The sequence below is a fragment of the Myxine glutinosa genome, chromosome 2, assembly GCF_964187855.1.
Source record: "Myxine glutinosa chromosome 2, kmMyxGlut1.1, whole genome shotgun sequence".
NCBI classification, from domain to species: domain Eukaryota; kingdom Metazoa; phylum Chordata; class Myxini; order Myxiniformes; family Myxinidae; genus Myxine; species Myxine glutinosa.
The window spans coordinates 78,015,001-78,035,476 of record NC_136262.1 but is presented as its reverse complement, the minus strand read 5'-3'; the positions used below and the strand labels follow the sequence as shown (position 1 = coordinate 78,035,476).

General features: G+C 48.2%; 1 protein-coding gene across 1 annotated transcript in view; it reads right to left on the bottom strand.

The window, feature by feature from the left end:
* The window catches only part of LOC137418888 (A disintegrin and metalloproteinase with thrombospondin motifs 7-like), a 152,521-nt gene that overhangs the window by 122,368 nt on the left and 9,677 nt on the right, over nucleotides 1-20,476 (bottom strand). Inside the window, exons 7-11 of the mRNA XM_078772863.1 lie at nucleotides 8,783-8,932; nucleotides 5,498-5,641; nucleotides 4,364-4,508; nucleotides 4,039-4,131; nucleotides 1,096-1,241 (exon numbers count right to left, since the gene is read on the bottom strand). Of these exons, the coding sequence (XP_078628989.1) occupies nucleotides 1,096-1,241; nucleotides 4,039-4,131; nucleotides 4,364-4,508; nucleotides 5,498-5,641; nucleotides 8,783-8,932 (678 nt within the window). The remainder of the gene's footprint in view (nucleotides 1-1,095; nucleotides 1,242-4,038; nucleotides 4,132-4,363; nucleotides 4,509-5,497; nucleotides 5,642-8,782; nucleotides 8,933-20,476) is intronic.

The window sequence follows — 20,476 nt, the reverse complement described above, 5'->3', positions numbered from 1 at the left end:
ATTACGTCGAATTTTCACTGGTGACTGCTTGTGCAGTATATGGTATAAAATACCCAGATGATGTCTGTGCTTACCTCCATTGTTCTAACATGCCCTTCTCCACCTCATTCCCCCTCAGCCCAGCGCATTTAAGTTAATAAACCGTTTGAATTTATATGGTGTGGATGTAGTACTAGTTTGATGGAACAAATGGCCTCCTCCTGTGTCCAAGTTCCTTCTGCATCCTTGTGTATTTGTTTAACCTGTGCTCTTTCTCTGAAACATCTGTCTGTCATTAACTCTTGGTCAGCAGGAACCTTGCCTGGTGTTGGCTTAACGGTTATGGTGTCTAGCTTGCGATCTTATGGTCCTGAGTTTGAGTCCCTGTCATGTCGTTGAACCAACACCAGGTGGGTTGACTCAGCCTGCCATCCTTCCAAGGTCGGCAAAATGAGTACCAGCTTCGTGGAAACAGGGGCAATGTATTGGCGGCACAGTCGTGCCCCCAGAAAATGATGCAGCCAAGCAGCCACAGGCTGCATACGAACCGTCCACCACCAGCGGGAACCTTAACTATAATATGTAGGACCACATTTAGCTTTCTTGTCTTTTTTCCACAAAATAATTAGCTTCCTGAGCAATGAAATTATATGTCTGCCCCACACCTCAACACTCGGTTATATCAACTCGTCGAACCTCCACTGTGTTCATGGTAGTGACATCAGAACAGCGATTTCCTGGTGATTGAAAGTGTGAATTAATGTTTGAATTGACCACTCTTCCGTAAATATATTTTGCTTGTTCCATTGTTTGGGCCTATTGTGAAGGTTTGTGGGTGTGGAGGGGAGGGAGGGATGAGGGGAGGGGTGTTACCATTTCGTCTCATCTACATTTTAATCTGTATTACTCATCCCTAGATATCCTTTGTATTTCTCCTGCAGAGAAAACAGTTATATTTACTTGCGGCTAATTCCAAAAATATTACAAAGTAAGCAAAAAATTTAAGCAAAAAGAAACATAAGCCCCAAGTTATGCACAGGCTGACAAAAGCCAGATTCTGATCTTGAGAGAAACTTTATATATTTACACACCAGGAATGTTTTAAGGAAATCTTACGTGGGATTGTTACAATGACGGTGAGCAGACTGCACCCCAGAGCTGCATGTGCGCGTACAATAAGTCCAAGGAGACCAGGAACCCCAGGATCCATGCACATCATCTTGTCGAAGTGTCATAGACACACATTTTCCCTGGAAACACCACTGTTCCACAAAAATAATGCTGCACTACCTCCACTTATGTATGAGACATGCGATCATTGTCAATTATTCTTTTGTAATTTTCAGCTTCATTAGCCTGCACTCGCGAAGCGAAAACAGGGTTAAGCATTCAGTTGCGTACACGTGTGTGCCGTACGTATGCCGTACGTGTCTGCATTTTAAAAATTCCTTTTCTAGGCAACTGTTGGTCCGATTGACACGAAATTTGACCATAGAAGTGCCTCCGCCTAAATAATTTTTTTATTCATAATTATGACGTCATAGGTCACGTGGTACAGACGCCATCTTGGAAAAACGTTACACCTCCATATCTCCCAAACCGCTCAATGGAAAAAAATTGAAACGTGGCTCATTGTCAAGTACTCACCATGGGGAATAAGATTTGTCATGGGTGCCTTCGTTATGACGTTATAATTCGACAAGTACAACACTTGATCTGATCAGTATGAATAAAACAAAAATTCCTCTGCAACTGTTAGACCGATGGACACTAAATTTTCAGAATAGGTGCGGCTCCTCCTGTAGAATTTTTTAATGATAATTATAACGTCATAGGTCACGTGGTACAGACACCATCTTGGAAAAAATATTTTAAAAGTTGCACCTCTATATCTCCGAAACCGCACCATGGAAGAAAATTGAAACATGGCTCATTGTAAAGAACTCCATATGCAGAATAGGTGTTGTTAACAATTACGTCATTGGTGCCATAATTATGATGTCATAACTCGACAGGGACAACGCTTAGTCTGATCAGATTGAAATGTATTGAGCATGATCTATGCAACAATTATATTAGAGAATAAAAATTTATGTCATCGCTCACGTGGTCTGGCAGCCATATTGGATCAAAGAAAAAAAATGTTCAAAAACAGAAGAGTTGGCTCGCAACAAGTTGACTGCGCAGGGTAAATATTCTATGAATACCATCTAGTTATTAAAGAGATGTACAATTAGAAAGCCACTTCTCTGCTTGGTTCATCAAGACCACTACTTCAATAAGTTCCATTACCCCCTTCCTTCAATGTGTCATTTGGCATGAATTTGGCATGATGCATTTAGGCAACTTACTCCTGAACCATGACAATTGAAATATGAATGTTGAGCTCTCCAATAGTTATGGACAAGTTTTATCAAACAAACCGTTTTAATGTTGTTTTTGTTAAAAAAATTTATCTATAAAGTATTCTTTTAGTTTTTATTTATAATTATTTATAACTACCCTGCGCTCACGAAGCAAAAATCAGACAGAGTTAGGCATTCGGTTACGTACGTGTGGCGTACATGCATGTCTGCATTTTAAAAATTCATTTTCTCAGCAACCGTTGGTCCGATTGACACGAAGTTTTACCATAGGAGCGCTTCCTCCTGTATAATTATTTTTATTCATAATTATGACGTCATATAGGTCACATGTTACAGATGCCATCTTGGAAAAAAAGTTACACCTCTATATCTCCAAAACAGCTCAATGGCAAAAAATTGAAACACGGCTCATTGTAAAGAACTCCACATGGAGAATAAGATATGTTAATGATGTCATTGGTACCTTAAATATGACGTCATAATTCGACAAGTTAGCATGATTCGATGAGTATGAATTTTTTTTCTCTGCAACTCTTCGTCCAATTGACAAAATTTTCAGCATAGGAGCAGCTCCTCCTGTAGAATATTTTAATGATAATTATTATGTCATAGGTCACGTGGTAGTCGCCATCTTGGAAAAATCGAAAAAAGTTGCACTTCTATCTCCGAAACCGCTCCATGGAAAAAATTGAAACCTGGCTCGTTGTCAAGTACTACCCTTGGGGAATAAGATATGTTCATGATGATGTCATTGGTGTCTTCATTATGACGTCATTCGACAAGTACAATGCTTGATCTGATCATTATGAAAAAAAAAATTATCTGCAACTGTTAGTCCGATGGACACGAAATTTTTACAATAGGAGCACCTTCCTCCTGTAGAATTTTTTTAATGATAATTATGACATCATAGGTCATGTGGTCCAGGCACCATCTTGGAAGAATCAAAAAACGTTGCACCTCTATATCTCCGAAACCGCTACATGGAAAAAAATTTAAACATGGTGCATTGTCAAATACTCCCCATGGGGAATAAGATATGATAATGATGATGTCATTGGTATCTTAATTATGACGTCATAATTTGACAAGTACAACGCTTGATCCGATCAGTATGAATATTTTTCTCTGCAATTGTTGGTCCGATTGACACGAAATTTTCACCATAGGAGCACCTCCTCCTGTAGAATATTTTAATGATAATTATGATGTCATAGGTCACGTGGTACAGGCGCCATCGTGGAAAAACTGAAAAACATTGGACCTCCAAAACCGCTCCATTGGATATCTCCAAACCCGTTCCATGGAAAAAATTTAAACGTGGCTCGTTGTAAAGAACTCCATATGGGGAATCAGTGTCGTTAACGATGCCATCATTGCTGCCTTAATCATAATTCGACAGGGACAACGTTTCGTCTGATCAGTTTGAAATTTCTTGAGCGTGATCTACGCAACAATTATATTAGAAAATATAAATTTATGATGTCATCGCTCACGTGGTCTGGCAGCCATATTGGATCAATTTTTTTTTAAACCTTCAAAAACAGAAGAGTTGGCTCGCACCAAATTGACTGCGCAGGGTAAGTATTCCATAAATACCATCTAATTATGTTATTGTGTGAAATTTTTTTACAAGAAAAATGTGAAAATGTACACATATGTTGAGCCTAATAACCATATGTAGCAATTTGACCTTTTTATCCCCACAAGCAGTTCCTTTGACAGCTGAGTCAAGTTTGGAGTGACAGCCAGAGTTTTTTCGACACCATAGTGTGTGGCAGATGTTCTGCAAAGAGAACAGACATGAGCAGGAATTTGTGCAGAATTAGCAGGAGATTGAATTATTGTATAACGTAAGTTGATCAGACATGAATAGGGAGTTGAGCACATGAACAGGAGGTTAAGTAAAACTGGAAGTTGAACACAGATAGAAAGTTGAATTGTTAGCGACAGAAATTTCAATGTGAAGGAATTCGAAAATGCATCACATTCACCAATGTCAGTATTAAATTACTTACATCCAGGTTGTTACAGTAGTGTGAATCTGGCCCATACTGGAGCTGACATTGGTGATTGGCATCGTAAATCATTCCAGGAGGCACCGTGGGCATTTCAAAGTTGTACCTGGCTGGTTTGTCATCAAGGCACGATCCCAAACCCCGACTGTGAAAGGGAAGCTTCGTTATAAACTCTATTATAAAAATATAAAAAAACTGGTGAGACGTTATTATTCAACTTATAATTACGATCACATTTACTAGAAAATGAGTGAGCAATTTCAATCATATAACAATAATTCTCAGTCATTGATCCTTCTTTCAAGACATTTTCAACCTCAATATAACCATGTTAGTCTCGCCATTAGAGATTAATCATAATGAGATCAAACAACTGGAATGACCTGTTAGTATAAATTGAGAATCATAATATTGAACTAAACGAATAACAGCATGGAGGGCCCATGGCTTAAAAGGCACACAATTGTTGAAAATGGAAATGGAAATTTGTTTTATTAATCCATGCTTATTCAGAAAAGAAAAGTAATTATTGCTATATACTTCTAGTAAAGGGAAAGGACTTCACTCGTGGATAGAAACACAAATAAATGGAAGAGGCTATTTGCCTAGCATAACCTATATACTAGCATAACCTAGTATATAGGTTATGCTAGGTATATATGCTATATATACTAGCATAACCAAATCCACATCTTATCCCATGCACTATGTATAAACTTAAACTCATGTAGACTTAATCTCTCAACTTTCATGAATAATTACCACCTACATCCAATTCACTTTAATTTACTTTGAATGACACATAACATCCACATTGTATTGTTTTTAACATCCATAACTCATTGGATCTATCTCCTGCTCGGGTCGATGTGGATCTGGTGCTTGTCTAAAGACCTTACTCTATCGAATGATGCATCATTATACAACATTTTACATCCACGTGAATACATACAGGGTATTCAGATTTTAATTCCCCCTCCAATATAATAGGTGTTCTCAATGATGTGTTATTCTCTGCTCTAAACTTTTGTATACAATAAACCCAAAATATGGGAGCCTTTACTTTGTAATTAGTGCTGTATGGAATTTCTTCCCATGACACCATCAATGTGTAGTCATTAATTATGGACTTACTCCAGGAATCTTGTGATGTATTGCTTGCTACAAGTGGACCATGTGAGCGGACTGGTGTCATAAAGCAGCTGAGGTGACATAATGTATGGTCTCTTCCCCATCGGATGGCAATCATTCCCCTGTCCATCATGCTGAATCCCAAAGCTTGTCCGGTCGGTTGAGCAGAGCGCAGAAGAAAAATATGAAGCACCATGATAAAACAGCAATGCAGCAAGAAAAAGCAATACATCAATATCATTTAATGGTTCACACTTAAAACTAGAACGGTGCTCTTCGACGTCGCGACATCGAATGATATGCCTCCGCCAACATTATGACATCATTATACATACTTGTACCAAGTCAAAATGCCATCACTGGTTCACAAGCTAGCACAGCAACATAATTTTTACTTAACGGGACATCTGACCTTTGACATTTTGACCTGATAATGTAATCCATTTATCTTTGCATCATGATAATACTTGTATCAAGTTTGATTTAAATCCTTTCAGGTGTTCTAAAGTTACCACATTTTTACCTGACATGACCTCTGACCTTTACATGACATGACCTCTGACATTTGACCTCTTGATGCCCTAATCCAATCAGTTAAAATTTGCATTATATTGTCGCGGATCTCGCTGCCGGCCTTCTCCCCTTACCAAGGGGGGATTAGTCCCCTTGTCTTTGACTGGCCGATGGGACCCGGGACCTATGACGTCCTTCCCGGACAGCGTGAAATAGAGTCGTAGGACGAGAATCACTATTACTTAATTACTCGCGCTGCCCAGAAACGAGGAAATAAGCCCCGCACAAATCACGCGTGTTGAGACGCCGAGCGGTGCATACACACGTTCCGTGCCGTGTAGTTGGTGACCCCGGTTCTAGCGATCTCGTTCGTATCACGCTTAGCCAATGGAGAAATCACAAAGGCGATCGAATTGGGAAAAAAGAAATAACAAGATTTATTTACACTATACAGGGATTCCAGAAAAGAGGGACACAGTGCAGCCTTATACAGTCTTAACTTACTACCCAGGACAAACGGGCCCGTCTCACACACAGACACACTCACACGGGGCTTGCAGCTGCGGGATGATGTTCACCACGTCCAGGGCAGGCTCTCGTGCAGCTCCCTCCGGCCTCCGGCTAGTCCCGGGCAGATGGTAAGTAGAGGGGCAGGAGCTCTCCGCGTGTCGTTTGGCGCTGGTGTTAACACGGGGCGAACGGTAGGGTCTGGGCTCTGGCGGTTGGCGGTTATCACTGGGCTATTGCCGCGTTCACTCGCATGGCTGAGTAGGCGATATTCGCCACCGGCGCGTCTGGCTGCCTTTCCTTCGGCGCGTACATTATACTGAGATATAGTGCAATGCCTCCAACGCGAGTGATGCGAATCAAGTTCTTCAAAGTCCTCTCGCGTGCACTCTCCCCCTTGTGAGTCCTCTCGTGCAAATCAGTCCTGCCATCCTCTGCGAGTCAGTCCTTTTCACCACTCCTCTTCAAGTCCTTTTTGCAGAGATTTTTATAGGCACGTCCCACGAACCTTCTAGCACTTACTAGACGCGCCTTACCACGCCCTGTCATGCCTTGTTGTTAGAGCCCTGGTTGGCTGCTGGCCCTTACCGTCATCGCCTCTGATGCACTGCCTTGACGCCGCCCCACCCCGACCCCACGCTCCTCCCCCTTCTCAGGCCTACCTCGTGTTACTCGACTAGTGAGCGAGCAAAGGGCAGCAAATGCTGCTGGCAGCCAAAGCGTAACAAACGCTGCGGGCCGCCAAAGCATAACAAATGCTGCAGGCAGCCAAATGGGGCGCGAGATCAATTATGCCCATAGAGGTGGACTTGGAGGGTGGACGCAAAAATGAAGGGACCTAAACTCATGTCTTTACACAATGCAGATATTACTTGCGGAAATGGCCTATACTTACACATACTATGACATAACTAATACTACAAGGTGGCCTACGTGTTTCTCGTGGACTAACTATGGGGGTCAACCCTTTAACCTTTAATGATCAATATGTGCCAATCTCAAAACCGTAGCAATATATATTTTAACCAAGTTTGTTAAAAATTCAATCACTGGTTTACAGGTTGGCCTAGTAACATAATTCTTTTTAACTGAACATGACCTTTGACCTTTGACCTCTTTACTTCAAAATCCAGTCAGTTCATCTTTACATCATTATACATACCTGTACCAAGTTTGACTTAGATCCCTTCAGCTGTTCTTAAGTTATCAAGGTAACAAAATAATTGTAACATAACATGACCTCTGACCTTTGACCTCTTAACGCCCAAATCTAATCAGTTCATCTTTGCATCATAATACATACGTATACCAACTTTGGTCAAAATCCAATCATTGTATTCACAAATTATCGCAGTAACAGGATTTTCCTACCAAACATGACCTCTGACCTTTGACCTCATGATCCCAAATCTAATCAGTTCATCTTTACATCATTATACACACCTGTACCAAGTTTGACTTAGATCCCTTTGAATATTCTCAAGTTATAAACCTATTGGAGACTCTGACCTTTGACCTATTGACCTCAAAATCAAATGAGTTCATCTTTTCATTAAAATACATACTTTTACCAACTTTGGTCAATATCCCTTCACTGGTACACAAGTTATTGCAGTTACAGGATTTTCACCAAGTGTGACCTCTGACTTTTAACCTCATGACCCCATAATCTAATCAGTTAATCTCTCCCTCATTATACATACCTGCACAAAGTTTGACTTGGATCCCTACAACTGTTCTCAAGTTATCACGGTAACAAAAACCTCTCACGGACGGACGCGCGGACGGATGGACAGCTGGATGGACAACCCAAAAACATAATGCCTACGGGAACTTCGCCGGCAGAGGCATACATTTTTTTTCCTACTCTCACGATGTTTATGTTTAAACTTTTAAACCCAACAATACGTTTTATGCCTCCGCCGACAAAGTCGCCAGAGGCATTATGTTTTTGGGTTGACCGTCTGGCTGTCCAATGAAGAAGATCAGTTAAAATGTCAGACATATGGTATCAGGAGACAGAATTAGATGACATAGGCTGACACTGAAAAATATGGACAAATGTAATGTAGGGTATGCGTAAAAAGATCTGCTGTAGTAAAGGGGCAATATACAGAGGAACTCACTAGGTATTTAAAAGTATGCACCAATGAAAGAGTTCTCGGATTTTGAGAATATAAATGGCAGTTAAGTAAAAACTCCTTTGAATGACGTGATCTACGGTGTTGCATTCAGTGATTGCAGTCAATGTGCATTCTTCCGGCTTACCCGTGTCCAAGTTCGTGAGAGATTGTGAAGGCCAGTGGCAAACCAGTGTCTTCATTGACATTACAACTTTGGTGAGGCTGACAAAGTCCCCCGATGTGCGACAGGCCAAGTGTCTCGCACGGTCGATTTGCTCCCAAGCAAAGGTTCGTCCTACAAACAATGCCGTCTGGTCAGATAAGCAAATACATGTCTTGGAAAATCTAAAATAAATCTCATAAAATTTGCAATTCCACTCGCAATACAATACTCGAACATTCTTAACCAAAGGCTCAACTCTTTTCTTGACCTTAGAGTCTGATACCCTCCAAAAATCGCACCCGTGTCCGAAGGAAGCAGTTCAGTTTGGCATTTTAAATATGATATTGTGGCGGACACAAAAGCCCACTGGCGTGGTGACATCATTCCACGCACCAAGTGGGCGGTGGCCACGTCCGAGGGGTAGGCGTGGCCTCATGAGAGACACCGGGCGCCCAGCCCGGAGTGTTACAGTGTAGTCTTGAATAAAGGCGTTTATATGTTACCGCTTGTCCGCTTCCTCCTTGCTCACAAGCAGCGCGCGTAACGCCGCGCTTTATTGGTGACCCTCGACGTTGGATCTGCCGGAGCGATCCTTCCACACGCGACGCCATCGCCATGGCCGCCTTCGTCAAACTTCCGGAATTTTGGGAGGCTCAGGCCGAAGTCTGGTTCGTCCAGGCCGAAGCCCAATTTCAGCTTCGGCACCTCACCGGCGATGACACGCGCTACTGCCACGTCGTCGCCTCCCTCGGGCCCGGCACGGCCGCTCGAGTTGTGTCCGTCCTTCGCCACCCACCGGACGGCCACAAGTACGAGGCACTCAAGCGGCTACTCCTAGCCACGTTCAGACTCACGGACGACGCACGGGCCGACCGCCTCCTGGATCTCCCCGAGCTCGGTGAGACGCGCCCGTCGGTCCGAATGGACCATATGCTGTCACTGTTGGGCGACGAAGCCCCCGGTTCGCTATTCCGGGCGCTTTTCCGTCGCCAACTTCCAGCGCAGGTTCGCCTCGCGTTGGCCGGGACCGGGCTAACGGAACCCCGAGCATTGGCGGCCGAGGCGGACAAGTACTTCGCCGCTTCGGACACGCGGGCGAGCGTTGGCGTGGCCGTCACGGCCTTCGACGCTGCTGTTCCACAGCATCATCTTCTACAGCACGCTGATGTTCCACAGCATCATCTTCTACAGCACGCTGATGTTCCACAGCATCATCTTCTACAGCACGCTGATGTTCCACAGCATCATCTTCTACAGCACGCTGATGTTCCACAGCATCATCTTCTACAGCACGCTGTGGTTCAGCAGCATGCTGATACGCACCTCGTGAACGCCGCCACGCCCCGCCCACCGCCGCGGCGAAAACCGCCACCGCGGGGAAACCCGTCGACTCCACCGGCCTGGCGGAGCCAGCCGCGCTCCTCCAGCTCCACCACCTGGTGCTGGTTCCACGCCAAGTTCGGCCACGAAGCTCGGCGGTGTCATCCGCCGTGCTCCTTCAACGGGTCGGGAAACGCCCGGGCCGGCGCTCAATTGTGGCGATGAGCGCCGGCCGTTCGAGCAGCCTGCTGTTCATAACGGACACCTTCTCCGGGCGCCGTTACCTGTGCGACACGGGAGCACAGGTGAGTGTCATTCCCGCCGGCATGTCAGACAAGCACGCCGCGGGTGAGGGCCCCGCGCTGCTTGCCGCGAACGGGACGCCCATCCGTACGTACGGAAAACGCTGCCTCTCTCTGCGGTTTGGAGGGCAGGTTTTCCGATGGACGTTCGTCACCGCCGACGTGCCCATGGCACTGCTTGGCGCGGACTTCCTGTGCGCTAATGGGCTCCTGGTCGACGTCAAGCGCAGACGGCTTGTCCAGGCCGAGACGTTCAGCTCGCTCGCATGTGCGTTGCCCAGCTCAACGAGCGGCTTGCCAAGCGGCTTGCCGAACGATTCGGTTCCGGCCACGTTGGTCTGTACGCTTCCGGCAGCGGACGCATTCACCCGCCTCCTCGCCGGTTTCCCGGCCCTCACGCGGCCCACCTTCTCGGCGGGGGCCGTCAAGCACGGGGTGGCCCATCACATCCCCACCGTCGGGCCACCGGTCTACGCCCGGGCACGCCGCCTCGAGCCGACGAAGCTGGCGGTGGCAAAAGCGGAGTTCGCTACCCTGGAGCGACTCGGCATCGTTCGGCGCTCAGAGAGCGCTTGGGCGTCGCCGCTGCACATCGTGCCGAAGCCCGGCGGGGGATGGCGACCGTGCGGGGACTATCGCCGTCTCAATGACGCCACGACTCCCGACCGCTACCCCGTCCCCCACATTCAGGACTTTTCCGCCCGTTTGGCGGGCAGGTCCTTCTTCTCGAAGGTGGACCTCATACGCGGCTACCATCAGGTCCCCGTCAGGCCGGAGGACGTCCCGAAGACGGCGGTCATCACGCCATTCGGACTCTTCGAGTTCCTGCGCATGCCCTTCGGTCTGAAGAATGCGGCTCAGGCGTTCCAGCGACTGATGGACAGCGTCCTGCGCGACTTGGATTTTGTCTACGTCTACCTGGACGATATCCTCGTCGCCAGCGCGTCCCGCGAAGAGCACCTACGCCACCTCCGCACGCTCTTCGAACGCCTGGGCCAGCATGGCCTGATTGTGAACCCCGCAAAGTGCCGGTTCGGCGCCGCCACAATCGATTTTCTGGGGCACCGTGTCACCAGGCACGGAGCCGTCCCCCTGCCGGCCAAGGTGGAGGCGGTGAAGGGGTTTCCGCGCCCCCGCACGATCAGAGGGCTGCAGGAGTTCCTGGGCATGGTGAACTTTTACCATCGGTTCCTGCCCCGTATCGCCCAGCTCCTGCGCCCCCTGCACGAAGCTCTCCGAGGTAAGCCGGGCAAAGGCGACGTTACCTGGACCGAGCAGATGCACACGGCGTTCACGGGCGCGAAGCTCGCCTTGGCTAACGCCACCATGCTCGCGCACCCGGCGCCCGATGCACCGATCGCCCTCACCACCGATGCCTCGGACTACGCGGTGGGCGCGGTGCACGAGCAATGGGTGCGTGGAGCTTGGCAACCGCTGGCGTTCTTTAGCCGGCAGCTTCGCCCGCCCGAACGCCGTTACAGTACCTTCGACCGCGAGTTGCTCGGACTTCACTTGGCGGTCAGGCACTTCCGCCATCTGCTCGAGGGCCGGGCGTTCACTGCCTTCGTCGACCACAAGCCGCTGATCTTCGCGATGGGCAAGGTCACCGAGCCGTGGTCGGCCCGGCAGCAGCGTCACCTCTCGGCCGTGTCCGAGTACACGACGGACATCCAGCACGTCGCGGGGAAGGACAACCCGGTGGCGGATTGCCTTTCCCGGGCCGTCGCCCACGCAGTCCACCTCGGCATCGACTATGCCCGGATGGCAGCGGACCAGGCCGCTGACCCCGACGTCCAGGCCTTGCGGACCGCCGTCACGGGCCTCCGCGTCACCGAGGTGCCGTTCGACGGCGCGGGCGCGGCCCTCTTGTGTGACGTCTCCCTCGGGCGTCCTCGCCCCATTGTGCCCGCGGGCTGGCAGCGCCAGGTGTTTGACGCCATCCACGGCCTGTCCCACCCGGGCGCGAGGGCCTCCCAAAGGCTGATCGCCGACAAGTTCGTCTGGCATGGCCTCCGGAAGGCCGTCCGCGGCTGGGCCAGGACATGCCTCGCGTGCCAGCGCGCCAAGGTGCACCGGCACACCCAGGCCCCGTTGGCCCCGTTCACGGTGCCGGAACGCCGGTTTGACCACGTCCATGTGGACCTGGTGGGACCTCTGCCCCCCTCGCGGGGTTTCACCCACGTCCTCACCATGGTGGACCGCACCACCCGGTGGCCGGAGGCCGTGCCCTTGGCGTCGACAACGGCGGCCGATGTCGCGCAGGCTTTCATCGCCACCTGGGTCGCCCGGTTCGGCGCCCCCTCAGACATCTCATCCGACCGCGGCCCCCAGTTCACCTCGGAGCTCTGGGGGGCGGTTGCGCAGGGGCTCGGGGTCCGGCTGCACCGAACCACGGCCTACCACCCCCAGGCTAACGGCCTGTGTGAGCGATTTCACCGCTCATTGAAGGCCGCGCTCCGGGCCACCCTCCGCGACGGCGGCTGGGTCGACAGGCTCCCCTGGGTCCTGCTGGGCCTCCGGACGGCGCCCAAGGAGGACCTGCGCGCATCCGCGGCGGAGTTGGTCTTCGGGCAACCGCTGCGGGTGCCGGGCGAGTTCCTCCCCGACTCCACGGCACCATGGTCCGCGGCACAGCAGCGCTCCGCTCTGCAAGAGACCGCCCAGAGGTTCGCCCCGGTGCCAACGGCATGCCACGGGCACCCACCGACGCACGTCGCCCCGGAGCTTCGCACGGCGGAGTACGTCTTCGTCCGCCACGATGCCCATCGGACACCACTGCGGCCCCCGTACGACGGGCCTTTCCGCGTGCTGGAGACCGGGGCGAAGCACTTCACCCTGGACATCGGCGGTACTCCTGACCGCGTTTCGGTAGACCGCCTCAAGCCGGCCCACCTCGATGTGGACCATCCACCGCCAGTGGCCCGACCCCCACGTCGGGGCCGCCCTCCTGCGGGCGGACCCCCGGCACCGCCCAGCCCCGCCGCCACGCCGCCCCCCGGTCCTGCACCCATCCCAGGAGCAGCCAGGGGCATCCCACCTGGCATCCCTGCACCCCGGACGCCGCCGATCGCCAGGGGGCGCTTCGGCCGGGTCATTCGTCTGCCCCGCAAACTGGCCCTCCAGGTGCGCGGGAATTCTGGGGGGGCGCGTGTGGCGGACACAAAAGCCCACTGGCGTGGTGACATCATTCCACGCACCAAGTGGGCGGTGGCCACGTCCGAGGGGTAGGCGTGGCCTCATGAGAGACACCGGGCGCCCAGCCCGGAGTGTTACAGTGTAGTCTTGAATAAAGGCGTTTATATGTTACCGCTTGTCCGCTTCCTCCTTGCTCACAAGCAGCGCGCGTAACGCCGCGCTTTAATATAGGCAAAGCCTAGAAACGAAGGAAACCCTTTAGAATGACCTTTTAGGACCATTTAGAATTACCCTTTAGAACTACACTCTATAACCCTTTGGAACCCGTTAGAATTAAAACACGGTGGTTTAGAAAAGTTCTTCTTCTTCTTTTTTTTGATGGACGGACAGACATAGCCAAATATTGAAGTGGCTTCACTGCTTTAAAATGTAAAGCCCATTTTCAAAAACATCCAAATTTATTTTTCATGTATACCGTTCATCAACCATTCATTTGTTCATGTCTTAGATTCATAATGAATCAATTCCATTGTCCTTTTTTGTGAATCAATATTTGGAGGCTCATTATGAATGAATCGTTGATTCATTATTTTATTTTTTTTTATTTTTTTTTAATACAAGTTCGAGGCTCGTGTAAGAGCTAACATTAATGACAAAAAAACAAACGGACACATAAGACGAAATAAAGGGAGCGGGAGACAAGATGGGGAGAGAGGGGGAAGCACACAAGTACAACATTTGAGAGCAGAGACATTGGGAGATCTGTGGGGGGTAGAGGGCTTGGTGGCAAAGGCGTGGGAAGGAGGTTGGGGGGTGGGAGAGGTTAAAAAAAACAAAAACACATGGACACTGCTAGGACTTCCAGGAAAGAAGTCGGTATTTCAGAAATGTGGATCTGGGGTGAATTAACGGGGTTAGAAAAGATCATGGTTTTGGATGGGGGAAGATAAGAGATGGTGGTGAACAGCTGTTTTAATGAACTGGAGGGAGGAGTGGGATTGAAGAGAGTGAGGGAGTTTGTTCCCGAAGCGGGAGAAAAGAGGAATGAAAGAGTGAAGGTGAGCAGAGAGTCTTGATTTTGGCAGTTTCATCAGAAGAGGGTTGCAGAAGAGGGTTGAGAATGGATGCTCACTATGTCTACTGACCAGCGGCTAGGGTAAGTTATGACCAATTACCGTATATTAAAATGATGGAAAAAGAAAAAGAGGAGAAATTATTTCAAACTTCTTTGAGAATTTACAGCAAAACAATTTGGCAATTGCTCATGTATTCGCAATTACAAACATCTGTGATCAGTATCAGTGGGAGTAATTGGCCAGAGCTACCATAATGATGATCAATGTTGTTGGCATTGGGTTTATAGAAGAGAGAAGGGCCTTGCCTTCGTTGTTGATTGTTCTAAGCATATATTCGACTTTGCAGGCCTAACAACAGATCACTATGTACAATATACATCCTAGTGCCTTCAATTGTGGAATCCTGATTTAGAGGTTAATATGCCCATGGTGGCACTGCTCGGCTGCTAACCTGTGCTGACCTCTAACTCTGCTGCAAATTATTAATCAATCCCATCTTCCTGTGGGGTTGCACCTCTGCAAGAACCAATTCTAACCTGCAGTCACGTGCTGCATAAAATCATTAAAAAACTCATAAAATTATGATGACCATTATGTAGAAGAGCAACATACTGTTCATTATTTTGCATTTTGTTTCCAACTTTATTCACGTCTCACATTTCTTGGCAACATCCGGTTGAACTTCACCAAAAGGTGCAGGTATTGACAAATTGTGACAAAGCTGTAAATACCGTTATCTTTTATCCTTGCTGTGATTAGTTTATCTTTTTATCATCCACACACCATATTTCCATGTAAATGGCAATTCAAGGTGGCAGGATTGCGTACTGTCAAGACAAGTGGCATTACTTTGGCTGTTTCATATTATAACGCAATTGTTTTTTTTTTCACAGTTACAAAAATGTAAGCATAATATTTCTGTGAAAATGATCTAATGCTTATTAGTCCCCTACCTGTTTCACGGGAGGGGACTCTAGGTTTGCTCCCCGTCTGTCCATCCATCTGTCCCACGTATGGTTTTCCACACTTTTTCACCATACCCTTTAACACATTCAACTGAAACTTGGTACATGGCTTTATTATAAGTTACAGAAAAAGTTCGAGTTTCAGGAAGTTTCATCAAATTTTCAGAGGTAGGCCCTTTTTGGACTTAGAAAATATCACATCGGTAGGGGACACGTATTAGTCCATGGGCCAGAGCAGATATCGGTACCACCTGGGGGGACCAAACCAAAGTAGTACTAAAATGTTTATAGGGTTGATATGAGTGTAATAAGATATGATAGCCTTTTGAGATAGGTAGCTTTGTCAATAATTTTTGATTATTGACAATAATTGACAATAATTTTTGGTTGAGATTATGCTGGGCCTCATCCGAGCATCTCGAGAAGGTAACTGGATGCTTCACCTGGCAGCTATTCGAGAGATGATTCCCTGGTGCTTTGCCTATGACAAGGTGAACTACGCCCGGTTCCTGACCTACTACTATGCCACAATGTCTCGGCTACCCATCGAACATCCTGACATCCATGCCCACTTTATGCAAAGTGGGTTTTCTGTGCAGATCGGCTGCAAGAATCCCTTTGGGCGGATACCTGTGGACCAGACGATCGAAGAGACTGTCAACAAGGACACCCAGACACCTGGAGGCACAAAAGGGTTCAGCCTGAAACCTGGAGCTGTGGCTAGATACTACCTGACATCTGAGTACCGAAGCACTTATATGAGACAGCTAAGGGACATGGTTCATGTAGGCCAACATGACAACTTCAGTCATCCTGACCTACAGATGCCAAGAATCAGAAGAGATGAGGCTGACATCCAGTCCATGGTTCCACTGATGGAAACCAGCTGGTTGAATCCATTCAACCTTGACCATGGAGAGTTTGTCAGTCTGTCAACTGGTGCGGTGGCCCCAGCAGAAGTTGCCAAGGACCTTCTCGACGCCCGCAAGGTAGGAGGGGAGGCATATCAAACATTCAAACAAGAGCGCTTGGAAGCAGCTGCCCCAGCTACAACGTTTCATGACAAGATGTCAAAGAAGAAGCTGAAGACGTTTTCAGACATCAGAAAGAAGTCATGTAGTAAAAGCTCTGCCAAAGAAGTAGTCATCAAAGCTGACAGGAAACTGTTTGGCCAGATGATACTTGTTGCCGAAAGCAGGAAACTACACATGAGTGACGTGCTGGCTCATCCACTGGGGCCCCTGCCATGGGCTCTGGCCAATGGTGATGGGTCTCTCCGCAAGACCAACAAAGCTGCCCTTGCCAGGGAGTTGGAAAAGAATGTTTCTCCAGCAGAAGTCATCCCAGAGCCCTCAGCAACAGTCATTGATGGGATGAGCCTAGTCCATAAACTGAAAGGAAATGAAAAGACCTTCTCACAGCTGGCAGAATCAGCACTGTCTCAAGTCCTCCACGAAGGTAGAAAGAGCCACCGCATTGATGTCGTCTTCGATGTCTACAGAGACACATCCATCAAAAATGCGGAAAGGGTCAACAGGGGAGGAGACACAGCATTGCAGTTCAAGACCATAGCACCTGGGCACAACATTCAACAGTGGAGAACGTTCATCTCCAGTTCATCTAACAAGACCAGCTTGATCGAGTTCCTTGTGCAGACGTGGAAGGGGCCAGAACACAGGCAGAAGCTTGACAACAAGTTACTGTATGTGACCTGTGGACATCAATGTTACAAACTGTCGAAAGAGCACTGGGAGGAGGCCACAGAGCTAAAGTCCTCACAGGAAGAAGCTGACACCCGCATCTTACTACATGGTGTTCATGCAGCAGAATCTGGCATCAGGTCCGTTGTGATCAGTGCAGAAGACAGAGATGTCCTCGTGCTGTGCCTGGCTGTTGCCAAGTCCATCCCATGTCCCATGTACATGAAGTGCGGAACCAAGACCAGGACAAGATACCTTGACATCCAGAAGCTGAGCCATGCTCTGGGAGGTGAGGTGTGTGAGGCACTGATTGGTATGCATGGCTACACAGGCTGTGATACAGTCAGCGCATTTGCTGGACGTGGCAAGTTGGCTGCCTTCAAGCGAATGAAGTCTGACAAGACCTATCTGGAGGCCTTTGCTGAACTTGGTCAGTCATGGGAGGTATCTGGGGAGCTGTTCAGTAAACTCCAAAAGGTCACCTGCCATCTCTACATGCCTTCTGCACAGACTGCCACAGTCAACAAGCTTCGCTACCAACTGTTCTGTGCGAGACGTGGTGAAGTGGAGTCTAGCCAGCTGCCTCCCTGTGAGGACTGTCTCTTCCTGCATGCCCTCCGTGCGAACTATCAAGCGGCCATCTGGAGGAGATGTTTGCAGAGTCACCCATTCATCCCTGACCCCAAGGACTGTAGTTGGACCACAGATGAAGAGGGCAAGCTTGCTGTGCAGTGGATGCGTGGATCACCTGCACCAGAAGCTGTGCTCCAGTTGCTGTCCTGCACATGTGTGCGCTCATGCAAACTACCGGACTGTACCTGCCTGGCATATAGCTTGAAGTGCACAGACATGTGGAAACTACAAACCTGCACCAACCAAGCCAGAGAAAAAGAGCTGGAAGTAGAGTTGTCAGACTCGGACACTGATGATGACACTGATTAACTTGGCAGTGTACAGTCATGTATGAGAGTGTGTATCACGGTAACAGAAATTTCAATTTTGACTTGGGTTATTAAGTGATGACATGATAAGTGACATATTGGTTTTATTTTATTATTTAGGCTTTTCTAAACAGAATAAGGGTGTGAATCCATGTAGATATAAAAAGTTCTTTGAAATGACATTGCCAGAAGTAACAACATTGAGTGTATGAACACATTTATTTCAATTTACCTTCAAGTGTGTGAAACATCCCAGTTCATAAAAAGACACATTTTAAGATTGTTTTCTACTGAAAAATAACTCAAAATGTACTTTTGACTCTTTCCTAACTATCTTAATAAAGTTGTTATTCTTAGAGTAAAGTACAAGGAAAAACGTGTGTTTCGTCTTTTTTGCGCAGGGTATCTATATATATAAAGCAGTAAAGTATGTTTGTTTGTCCTCTTATAACTCGAGAACTACTCATCGCAGAGAAAAACCAAAGGCATATTCGGAATCAGTACGTCTCAGAGCAACTACAGCACACCTTAAATTTTAAAAAAACTTCGGGTTTTAAAATTAGCGTATTAGCGCAGAAACGCTAGCAGAAGAGGGAGGGAATCGAAGGGAGGGAGCGCAGCGCTCCCTCTAGCACTTCGCAGCGCCAGCGCTTCCGTTAGCGTAATTAGCGTATTTCGGAACGTTAATTTTTCAACTTCATTATTCGGAATCAGTACGTCCCAGAGAAACTTCGTAATGTTAATTTTTCAACTTCATCCGATTGACATGGGACCAACGGCATGTGACAGAGAGTGAAACATACATGCTACATTTATTTGACGACAATGAGTTCCGACTTCCGGGTTCGTGCCGCCAACCCTGTTAGGCGCCTCTTGCGGCACACAGGGAATTACCAGTGAACTGGTACTCAATTTGCCGACCTCGGTAGGATGACAGGCTGAGTCAACCCCCCTGGTGTTAAGGGGGAGGAGGAGGGGAGGAGGAAGAGGAGGGGAGGGGAATGGGGGGGGAGGGGGGAGGAGGGGAGGGGGAAGGGGGAGGGGGGGGAGGGGGAAGGGGGAGGTGAAGGGGGGAGGGGAAAGGGAAGGGGGAGGGGAAGGGGGAGGGGGGAGGGGCCCTTCTTCCCCCGGGCACCCCCACACCCTCCCCTCCCCCCCTCCCCCCCTCTCCCTCCCCCCTGTTCCCCTCCCCTCCTCTTCCCCCTCCCCTCCTCCTCCCCCCCTTCCTCCTCCCCGTTCCCCTCCCCTCCTCTTCCCCCTCCCCTCCTCCTCCCCCTCCCCTCCTCCTCCCCCGCCCGGCAATGCCGGGTACTTCTGCTAGTGTTTACATATGAGGTGATAACCACCATTAAGCTACTCATCTACAAAGGCTATCATACCAAAATGTAAACTAGGGACATCTAGCAAGCTGAAAATAGCAATTTGGTTTGGTCCCTCTGGGTGGTACCAATATGTGAAAATTGGGGTCTGGGCTCAAGGACTATATTGCAAAGCAGTTCTTGTTCTTGTTAAGAATGTTGTCCGATTGCTTGAATAACTGAAAAATGTGCCTTTTACAAACTTCCACATTGGAATATTAAATCCTGACTCTGAAATGTTTTCCTCCGAATGATCTCACAGGGTGTGAGTGGTGCTGCTCATCACGCAGCATTATTTAGTGTACATCCGAAGTTACCATGGGAGGATGCCGGTGGGTCTTTTCTTTAAACTGTCCCACGTGTCCCTGTGTCGATAGCTTGCATTCCATGGTACTTCTTAGGAAATTCCAAGATTTGGATCTGGCTGTTATTTAGGAGCAGCGATGATACATCCAGGATGTAGCGTGACTTGAAGTGGAAGAAAAAGGTGGTGTTCTTCCCACGGTGATTCCAAATTTTTGTGTTTTTTGTTGGTACAGGTTGTGCAACTAGAAGAGGTTGTTGGAGCAGGGATGGTGAGTCGCTTCATGGCATTCTGTATGGAGTTTACACTGCAGTGGCTGCTGATCTCTGGTGCCATTGTTAGGATGTTAATTTGAGATTGTGGTGATCCAATGAAGTAATTCTGTGCAGGATGATGTAAGGCTTACCATGAACATAATATATGTTCCCTTATGGCTTACAGGGAACGCATGATGCACGAGGAGGCCATTAGGCCCATCAAAGCCTCCTGCGCTATTATACCTATGGTTGTTTGTCCATGGGCTATCCTTTTCAATTGCTGAGTGTAAAGCAAGGAAACAGCACGAACTTTTAAAA